The 9795-nt window shown below is 38.5% G+C and overlaps 3 protein-coding genes across 3 annotated transcripts in view; 2 read left to right on the top strand and 1 right to left on the bottom strand.

Moving 5' to 3' along the window:
• Positions 1 to 2082: 2082 nt before the first annotated feature.
• ptges3l (prostaglandin E synthase 3 like) lies at positions 2083 to 4113 on the top strand. Its single transcript, XM_046069119.1, has 7 exons — positions 2083 to 2117; positions 2263 to 2376; positions 2657 to 2723; positions 2856 to 2954; positions 3297 to 3386; positions 3823 to 3885; positions 4044 to 4113. The coding sequence occupies exons 1-7, from the start codon at positions 2083 to 2085 to the stop codon at positions 4050 to 4052; spliced, it is 477 nt and encodes a 158-aa protein (XP_045925075.1). The 3' UTR covers positions 4053 to 4113.
• A 744-nt stretch (positions 4114 to 4857) lies between these two features.
• Positions 4858 to 9219, top strand: aarsd1 (alanyl-tRNA synthetase domain containing 1). The gene is made up of 12 exons (XM_046069118.1): positions 4858 to 4977; positions 5454 to 5582; positions 5757 to 5916; positions 6073 to 6130; positions 6217 to 6373; positions 6717 to 6833; positions 6978 to 7108; positions 7204 to 7270; positions 7385 to 7476; positions 7649 to 7703; positions 7782 to 7873; positions 7956 to 9219. The coding sequence occupies exons 1-12, from the start codon at positions 4939 to 4941 to the stop codon at positions 8092 to 8094; spliced, it is 1236 nt and encodes a 411-aa protein (XP_045925074.1). The 5' UTR covers positions 4858 to 4938; the 3' UTR covers positions 8095 to 9219.
• The window catches only part of LOC123983033 (myoferlin-like), a 30389-nt gene continuing 29230 nt past the window's right edge, over positions 8637 to 9795 (bottom strand). Inside the window, exon 54 of the mRNA XM_046069121.1 lies at positions 8637 to 9635. Coding sequence (XP_045925077.1) covers positions 9597 to 9635 — 39 coding nt within the window. The 3' untranslated portion in view covers positions 8637 to 9596. The remainder of the gene's footprint in view (positions 9636 to 9795) is intronic.

Raw genomic sequence — 9795 nt, 5'->3', positions numbered from 1 at the left:
AGATACTGGAAGACGTTTCGTCCCTCATCCAAAGGACTTCTTCAGTCAGAACTGAACTGGAAGATGTTTCGTCCCTCATCCAAAGGACTTCTTCAGTCAGAACTGAACTGGAAGATGTTTCGTCCCTCATCCAAAGGACTTCTTCAGTCAGAACTGAACTGGAAGATGTTTCGTCCCTCATCCAAAGGACTTCTTCAGTCAGAACTGAACTGGAAGATGTTTCGTCCCTCATCCAAAGGACTTCTTCAGTCAGAACTGAACTGGAAGATGTTTCGTCCCTCATCCAAAGGACTTCTTCAGTCAGAACTGAACTGGAAGATGTTTCGTCCCTCATCCAAAGGACTTCTTCAGTCAGAACTGAACTGGAAGATGTTTCGTCCCTCATCCAAAGGACTTCTTCAGTTCTGACTGAAGAAGTCCTTTGGATGAGGGACGAAACGTCTTCCAGTATCTTCAACCAAGTCCAGTTGCCCTTGATTTTAACCTTCGTTGGATAACTTCTGACACATTGTAACGCAATTGTAATTTGCTCTGGCGTCAGCTAAATGATAAATTATTATATTATAATGCACAATTTGCTTAAAGGTTTATCAGTGTGAACTGAAACTTGTCTTTCAATACCTTTTCAATAAGAAGTATCTTTCTTTGATTGTCACAGAGGATCCAAAGTTTCAGCTATGGTTATTATGACAGAAGAAACAGGCCAAGTGGGTTGATAATGGATGACGGTAGCAAAGATCTTGGATTGAACGCTTTTCAGTCATGGTGTCTTGTGCGAAATGCTCCCGTTATTTGAACCTGCTCCTCGTCTTGATTCAGATAATAATTTATTATATATAAATAAATAATAAATAATTAATAATATTACTAATATTGTACTGTGTGTGGGAGTAGCATTGGGGATTTTAAATTGACTCTACAGTATTTTTAAAATACAAATCAACTCTAAAAGAGTTAATTATTGAGTTAAAATTTACATCCTCTATTGTTAAAATGGCAACAACTCTATTTAGTGTTAAAAATACACTGGTGCTGTTAACTTTGTTGACACTACTCACTAGACCATATAGATACTTTAAAAGTGTTGCATTGAACTCTATTGGTATTGAATTAAAACTGCAGATTTTGCCCTGTATCCAGAGCGGTGGTGTCAAGACACGCTTACACCCTTAATTGTCAGTGTTGTGTGTACAACTCTTATCTTACCTACAGATATTTTTACATGGAATGAAAATGTAACAACATGTTCACGTCTTGGTGAAGAAAACAAATTGATCAGTGTGTTTGCTTACTTCCCTTGATGAAGATAAATCTGAATAAAAATGTAGTTCAGCTTCCAGGGGTGAGTTAGTCTTCTCATGTCACTGAGCTTTTGCAGTCAAGGCCTCTCAGCTCTAGAACTCCCTGCCCAAGGATCTTAAAACATTTCAAAACGTATCTTTAAAAAAAAATGTCTAGCACACATTTTATTGCCAGCATATAGTATCTGTTTTATTATTAGTATTTATCTTTATTGTTGGGGTTTTTGTTTTATTTCATTTTAAATTTCAGATTTTTTTTTAATTGCCTGATTTTATTTGTCTCAATCCTGAAATGTTTTAATCCTGGTTCAACCATGTAAAGCACTTTGTAACTTTGTTTTTAAAAAGCGATGTATAAATAAAGATTATTATTAGTAGTAAGACAGAAAGGCAAAAACAACAACTCAAATAGTCTTACTTCCATGGTTCCAAATAAAGTTTCTACATTTTTTATGTCCCATTTGAAGACATGCACTTCTCTGTTTTCTGTCTTCCTGCCCCCACCTTCACCCTTTCTGCACCCAGTCGGGGGAGGCTGAAGTATTGGAGAGCCCAGAAGGTACATTTGTTTTCTCGAGAGTTCCACTGACAGATTATAAAGGGCAGGGGAAGGGGCTATGGCAGGCAAGTCTCAGCAGCTGATACCAACTGCTCTATATATAGCCTCAGGGGCCTGGTGACTGCATTAGAGCACAGAGCCCGAACACACAAACCACATGTGTTTTACTTTCTGGGAGTAAAAAGAAAAGGAAAATAGCTTCTGTTTTAATTTTTCATCAGAATGAACAAGCCCAAAATTGTCAGACCAGAACAGAGGTAAGTGCTTCCAGTCTCTTGTTGAAGATCATGTGCTTTTTTACTAATTATTTTGATAATGAAGATGTTTCACTCTTGAAAATCAAACACCAATACAAATGACCACCTATTCGATTCATATAATAGTTTCTCTGTGTCTTAACAGCCAGCCAGCACATGCGCTGTGGTTTGACAGAAAGAAATATGTCACCGTCAACTTCATGGTTCATAAACCTAAAGATGTCCAGGTTGATATCCAGCCAGACAAAATGATTTTATGGTGAGTTTAAACATGGGTGGCATTTTGTTTCTCTGTTAGTGAAATATCTTTCTTGCTCTGTCTTTAGTAGCTTTTAGTGCAACGAGATTTTTGGAAAACCCATGGCCATCTATTTTCAGGGAGTGAAATGATAATGTGGCCTGTTGTCTGTACTACAAAATTGTGAAAAATTTGATGCCAATTGCTCAAAATGTGTCGGAGGACTAGCGTATAAATTGATTTGGACAAAATTGTGTATGTAAATCGTTCCCTTGACAACTCTGCCCTGTCTTTACAACAGCTGCAAAAACAACACAGATGATGTGTTCTACAATGTGCTGCACTTCTACGACAAAGTTCACATCAATGTAAGAGTCCCAATTTTAGGCATGATGAGATCAATGGTCAGAATATAACTAATTTTATATGCTGTATGATGAAATATACAGTCAGTGTGATGTGAATATAAGTGTGTTTTTATCCTTTCAATACATTAAAAGGACTCCAGGGAAAGAGTCTACGACCGCACCATCAATGTCTTGCTAAGGAAGATGAAGCCTGATTATGCATGGCCTCGTCTTCAGAAGGATGAAGCCAAGGTAAGTATGTGTGTGTGTGTGTGTGTGTGTGTGTGTGTGTGTGTGTGTGTGTGTGTGTGTGTGTGCCCTACATTTAGGTCGAAAAATTGTCATGACCTCAGAAATAATAAAAGTTTTCACATGAATTTATTTATGGTTATATTCTGTTGGTAAGATCTACATGGATAGAAGAAATGTAGATACATCAGAAAAACACATGTTAAATAAGAAACATGTCCTCGACAGCTGATTTTCACATTTAAAATGAGAATTCAAATGAATCCAAAACTACTATAAATTGCTTGTAGGCAAGACAACCAAATGTTTAAATAATTTAAATAATTTTTGTCTTATTTTTTGCAGCCCAGCTGGATAGCTGTAGACTTTGATAACTGGAGGGACTGGGAGCATGAAGAGGACGAGGGAAAGGAAGAATACGATAGATACATGGACGTGAGTACATGCAATGTGTTATTGTGTTAATTATCCATTCACTAGCAAGGACCACAATCAACAGGTATGATTAAATGATTTATTGATTAACGAACAGAAGATGTATGAAGCTTGCAGTAGCTGAATAGACATTAGAAAGCGTTGTGGGGAAGCTACGATAGGGAAATCCGCCATAGCACCCGGGCACGACGGATCCCCTATAAACCTATGGAGAGGAGGAAGGAGATCAGGAGGCAGGACAGAGAAAGGGGTGGGAGGGAGGGATGCAGGATACGAGGGCGAAGGGGAGGACTTAGGACGTATGGGTATTTATGGAAATGCTGGCGATGACGTGCTTGATGTGTGGTCCCGCTCCTGAAACTCTGCTAATTAGCGCCACTATATATCTGAGGGTTTGGATTCATGTGTGTGTAAACACTTGGCATTCCTTTTTCAGATGATCCAAGAAATGTCTAACAATAATAAAGGGGAAGCACCAGATATGGGTGATCTTAGTGATGTAAGTACAGAGTTTTGGTGTTTGGGAGGTTACTTTTACAATGTAATATTTCATGTTTCTGTTAAATCCCGAATGTTTTGCCCTGCTTCACTCATAAAAAATCAAAACCTCATTATTTTATTAATCATTGAAATGTTGTCTTCCTTCTTCCCCTACAGTCTGACTGAGACTCACAGTACCATCTCTCCTGTGTTGGAGGCTATATAACTTTATTGCTCAGGATAGCGAGGACAATGCTATGTTTGCTGAAGCTTATCATGTTTGTGATGACTTGATGTGTTATTGTCCAAAATACTATTTTTACATATGTTATATTTATTTATTGACATATTATTGTTCACTGTACTATGGCATATCATTGTCAGTTTTAATAAAAGCAAGTTTTATCAACCATGGTTTGAAATTCATTATAATATGGTGCTTTATTTACTAATTTAGTTTTCCTTTTTTTATTAATTTATTCTTTAATTTTAATGTATAAAGCCTATTAACATAAAATATAACTACCGAAGCAAATTAAAACAGAGACATCAATTACTTTCAAATTTCCAAATTATTATTATTAGTAGTAGTAATAGTAGTAGTAGCAGTAGTACATTTAATACCATATTAATTAATTTATTGAGTCATTTATTTGATGTTATTAACCACTGTTTTTTGTCTTGGATGGTGATGGTTGGATGTACACTAGGTTTTATGTTTTGCTCTCACCTAAAACACACTTTATTTTAATGCATCACGAATGTAACGCATGTTTTACACACATAGCCCATATGTTATAATGTTTGGTTTTACGTTCATCCACTCCTGTGATCTGCTTGTTCTATGTTTCGCCTTCAAAAGAAAATGAAAATTCTCTATCCCTGACAATTCCCTGTGCTTTCCTATCACGTTTTAAAATATATGTTAAAACATGGACTGTATATGAAAAGAAACAAGTCGAAGTCAACCAAAGTCGCTATAATGAAGTTTGGACTATGCTGCTAGCCGTACTTACGCTGTCAGAGTGGGTCGCTGCATACGTTTTTGTTTTTACCTCAACAATTCACCACAATGGCTTTTCAGTGTCAACGAGACTGTTATATGAAAGAGGTATGAAATTGTTGAAGACAGTTTATCAGCGTTGAATTGTTTAATAGCATGCGAAACCCTTGAAAACCGGAGATTTGTCATTCTCTGCTGAAATGATTAGCATGATTGCTAACAAACTGTTCCAGTGGGAGCAAGCTTTCTACTTACGATTTTAGAGCAATTTGATGAACGTTGAGTTGAACAATGTTCTGATAACGTATTAGCAGAATATGAGTAGAAGCAGAGTAACGTAAAATGTAGGATTTTTTAACGCACTGGAATAAGTCATATTTGCTTCAAATTTTACTCAGTAAAGTTGTCCCCGGTTTAAAAACACACCGTTTAATTTCGCTAACTTAATCCTTGTGTGTAAACCAATAGAGGTATAACGTTATAACTTTCCACCATGTTATAGCTTTATTATAAGACTGCAACCCCCCACCCATTTTGCAGCTGCGTGCCAAGTATCAGTTTGCATTTCATGGTTTTCCTTTCAGTTTACTACCTCTGTGGTATCCTGCTGCCCTGCTGAGCTCAAGCAAGAAGTCAATGGAAAGAAAGAAACTCTCAAGGGCTTCAATGTCAAGCTCCAAGACACCATCCTGTTTCCTGAGGGAGGCGGCCAAGTAAGCTGGAATCATACCCCTCCATTTCTATTTCTACATCAAGCAAGTCCTATCAGTGATCAAATATGTACATAAATGATCATATTGTTCATTTGGTAATTGTTTGTATCAGTAGCAGTCACCAAAACGTCATACTACTACTGTTATTATTTGCATGTCTTGTATTGTCATCAGCCAGATGACCATGGGCTGATTGGAGATGTCCCAGTTTTGAGGGTGACAAGGCAGGGGCCTGATGCCATACACTTTGTGAGCTCACTTCTGGAGGTGGGTCAGGAGGTGCATGTGAAGGTGGACTGGGAGAGGAGGTTTGACCACATGCAGCAACACTCAGGTGAGTAAGCATAAATTAATACGGCCAGGGACTGTTGTACATGTTCATGTAGGAGTAACTTCTTTACCAGATTGAATTACAAATGCATGACTATGATCATATGTTGGTATTGCACACCGTTGTTCTAATCATGATTATTTTCTTCTGTACTTTTAGGTCAACATTTGATCACAGCTTTGGCAGATACATTTTTTGGATTCAAGACGACATCCTGGTACATCTCCACTGCACAGATTCCTTCCCCTGTAACCATAGAAAACTTGTGGGTTTAACTCTCATCTCTGTTTTTGTTTCTTCCAGGGAACTGGGGCGTCAGAGAAGCACCATTGAACTGGATACTCCCTCTGTGAAGCCTGCCCAGCTCCAGGCGCTGGAGGAAGCCGTAAACGAAAAGATCAGAGAACATGTCCCTGTCTCCGTTCAGCTTCTCTCTATAGATGATCCTGCTGTGGAAAAGGTGCATATACAGATATTGTACTTATTGGTGGTAAAATACAGATCTCTTACTGTGCGATCAGTTAGTTATATTTAGGTATTATTTCAACATACATCTTCTGTTGAATGTACTTCATCATGAATTAGACATTTTGCATGTACAGTGTGTTTCATGAGGGGTGTGTATGAGCTGGTTTTACTACATTTGTGGGGTCCAAAAACCGGGAGCCCTTTATACTTTGTGTGGGCTCATGTTTAAAGGGCTGTTTGAGGGTCAAGACTTGGTTTTAGGGTTAGACACTTAGTAGTGATGATTAGACAGGCCCCCGCAAAGATAGTGACGTGTGTGTGTGTGTGTGTACCAGGTGAGGAGTCGTGGACTGCCGGAGGATCATGCTGGGCCCATTCGGATCGTTGATATTGAGGGCATCGATGCCAATATGTGCTGTGGAACCCACGTGTCTAACCTCAGCCACTTACAGGTTCAGCTTCACACACTCATGCAGAAACCCAAGCAATTAGTTGTGAAAGTGTACATACATGGCTTTACAGATATTTATGTCATTTGTAAGATTAGGTCAAGTGATTCTATTAAACTCAATGTGTTCTCTGTATTTAAATTTTAGGTAATAAAGCTGCTGGGAACTGAGAAAGGAAAGAAAAACAAAACCAACCTGATCTTCCTGGCAGGAAACAGGGTATTGAAGTATGCAGAGAAAAGCTATAGCATAGAGCGATCACTGGTGTCTCTCCTAAAGTAAGTTCAAAGTCCAGCTTATCAGAATATCACCAGTGTGAGTTAAACTCATTCACAGCGTTTGAAGTGGAACTATCCTTGTGATTGTTCAACAGAACTGGACCTGATGAGCATGTTGAGGCAGTTGACAAGTTGCAAAAGTCTGTTAAGTTGCTACAGAAAGTAAGAAAATGTCCATTTAGATAAAACAAATTCCATTTTGACAAGCACTGTATCACATATGTTTACTGCAACATAACACATTGTCCACACCATCATTAAAATTGTCTTGGGCAGACTAACTTGAGCCTGCTACGGGACATGGCTGTCCTCATCGCCCAGAACTTTAATAATGACCCCCAGAAAGGCAACTTCTTCAGCTTGCACAAGTAAGAGACTTTTCTTCAAGTTGATGGCCTTGTTTGCAAGTACAGGATTATACCATACATTGCTCATATGTTAAACATTGTAAAACAAAAGAAAAACACAGCAATGACCCAGATAACACTAGGGAGACACGGTCAAGCAGTATTTCAGAAAGAAAATTCTCTCTTTCTACAGAAAAGAGGGTGACAATGAGTTCATGAATATCATTGCCAATGAAATAAACACAGAGGTAAGTTTATTACCCGACTGTTTAGATCTTGATAGGAGTAGTTAAATATTTTTGTTAAGCCTCGTCTTGTGCTTGTAGGAAACTTTGGTTTTCCTGACTGTTGGAGAGAAGGGACCTGGTTTGTTTCTACTGGCTGGACCTAGTGGACTAGTGGCCGAGATGGGACCGCGGTAAGATACAGCACTGCATATTTATGTAGCCTCTGCATATGTTAATGTTGGTTGGTGTTGTATGATTCTCTGTGCTCTCCAGGGTGTTAGAGATTCTTCAAGGGAAGGGGGCGGGAAAAAACGGACGTTTCCAAGGCAAAGCAAACAGCCTGGCACGCAGAGGAGAGGTGGAGGCTTTCCTGCAGCAGCACTTCAAACATCACACCTCAGAGGAAGAATAAACCCAGCAGTAGTTCAGTACAACTGGCGACCTGTCCAGGGTGTACCCCGCCTTTCGCCTGATGTAAGCTGGCATTGACTCCAGCCCCCCGTGTCCCTGTACGCAGGATAAGCGGTTGACGATGGATGGATGGTAGTTCAATACAAACATAAATTTATGTTGTGGGGAAACAATACAATACACAAGCCAATAAGGAGAGTTCACCAGTCTCATTCTAGCTATTCATGGATCATTTTCAGTGAAAATGTATATAATGCAACTTCTGTTCAACATACACTGTATATATCTGAATGTTAACAGTCACATTGTTTTAATTCACTTAAAAGCACATCAGTTAAACTTTTTCTGTAATCAGATTTCCCTTTAACTCTTATATTAACATGTGAGGGCATTAAGTGCCCGGCTCAGGGGCACCTTAATCTGCAATTTAGACACAAACAATGAATGAAATATTCTAAATGAAGAAAGTCATCCTGCTGCTTACTGTTCACAGCTGTTTTATACATAAACATTTTCCCCATCAATATAATGGACGCAAACACCTGTGGAAATAAGTTTTAATATATTTCATTAAAAGCCAAAGTGTTGGACTTTAACATATAAATGACATTACATTCAAGCCCTTGTCAAACGAGTTCACACAATGTTGATTAAGCCCATCACCACCAGGTAAATTGATCTGTATTTGTAGTATTCCAGAGTTTTTAAATCTTGTCTGGTGCAACTGCTGTGCTGGTGAACCAGTAGTGACTTGTTTGGTTGTAGCATTTCCTTGTTTTTGAGAGGAGAGAGACTGAGGGCAAACATGCTGGCATTTGTAAAATATTTGGAGTAGCCCATGTAGCTATTACATTTACTTCACAGAATTAACTGAACTCGCCTGTAGGCATACATCAAAAGCATGTGTTGGCAGTGTTTGTGTAATTACTGCCAGAAGGGGGCGCAAAAGTTCTGCACTGCACATTTAAAAGATGTGTTAAAATGTAATGTACAAAAGGCAGACGTACTTTGTCACTTTTAGGTCGTTATTGGCAGGATTACTTGGCAGAAACCAAAACCCTTGTTAATTGTAATGCAATCAAATGTAACAGCCTTGTAATAAATACAGCCTTGGAGAAACCTTTAATTATTAATTGTAATTAATCCCCTTCTTTACATACAGTATGCCAAAGTAAGCAAGTGTCGATTACAGGACAGTTGTGTTGGCTTGCATTAAAATGTACAGGTAGTTCCTTTTTCTCATCACTCACTAATTAAAAAAACAACAATGGTTTGGAAACAAATCTTTTGCTCACAAGTCGGTCACATATAGGTGTACATAGTGTTCATGGTAAAGTATGATATAGTGCAAATGTGCAACCCCCCTTCCCATTTTAAGTAGACCTTTATAAAATACTATAGGCAAAAAATATTGATGTTTTGGCAGCAGTTATGCCGTGTTAGCGTGATCCTGTAGGAGGTTTGAATCGTCCTTTACAGTTCCACTGCTCCTCCATTGTAGAGTTAGCTTAGTGGTTTCACTATCTTCATTGAGATGTAGTTCTGGAAAATACAAAGAACAATCAAATCACTGATTCTGTCCAGTGTGGACTAGCACATAAACCACATAAAATTCAAATGCTGCCTAAGAGCAAATAACAATGGACATGTTACATGTCTACTTGGAACTGCAGTTATGTTATACTAACTGGACCCAAAGGTT

The sequence above is a fragment of the Micropterus dolomieu genome, linkage group LG14 (genome assembly GCF_021292245.1).
Source record: "Micropterus dolomieu isolate WLL.071019.BEF.003 ecotype Adirondacks linkage group LG14, ASM2129224v1, whole genome shotgun sequence".
Lineage (NCBI taxonomy): Eukaryota > Metazoa > Chordata > Actinopteri > Centrarchiformes > Centrarchidae > Micropterus > Micropterus dolomieu.
Note: the sequence above shows the minus strand (reverse complement) of the source record. Positions and strands in the feature narration are given on the sequence as shown.

Excerpts from the sequence above, each read along its gene's own strand:
- ptges3l (XM_046069119.1), top strand. The coding sequence starts at position 2,083 with ATGAACAAGCCCAAAATTGTCAGACCAGAACAGAG. Across the intron at positions 2,118-2,262 it reads ATTGTCAGACCAGAACAGAG|CCAGCCAGCACATGCGCTGT; the intron begins GTAAGTGCTTCC and ends GTGTCTTAACAG. Across the intron at positions 2,724-2,855 it reads ACGACAAAGTTCACATCAAT|GACTCCAGGGAAAGAGTCTA; the intron begins GTAAGAGTCCCA and ends ATACATTAAAAG.
- aarsd1 (XM_046069118.1), top strand. The coding sequence starts at position 4,939 with ATGGCTTTTCAGTGTCAACGAGACTGTTATATGAAAGAG. Across the intron at positions 5,583-5,756 it reads TTCCTGAGGGAGGCGGCCAA|CCAGATGACCATGGGCTGAT; the intron begins GTAAGCTGGAAT and ends TATTGTCATCAG. Across the intron at positions 6,131-6,216 it reads GGATTCAAGACGACATCCTG|GGAACTGGGGCGTCAGAGAA; the intron begins GTACATCTCCAC and ends TGTTTCTTCCAG.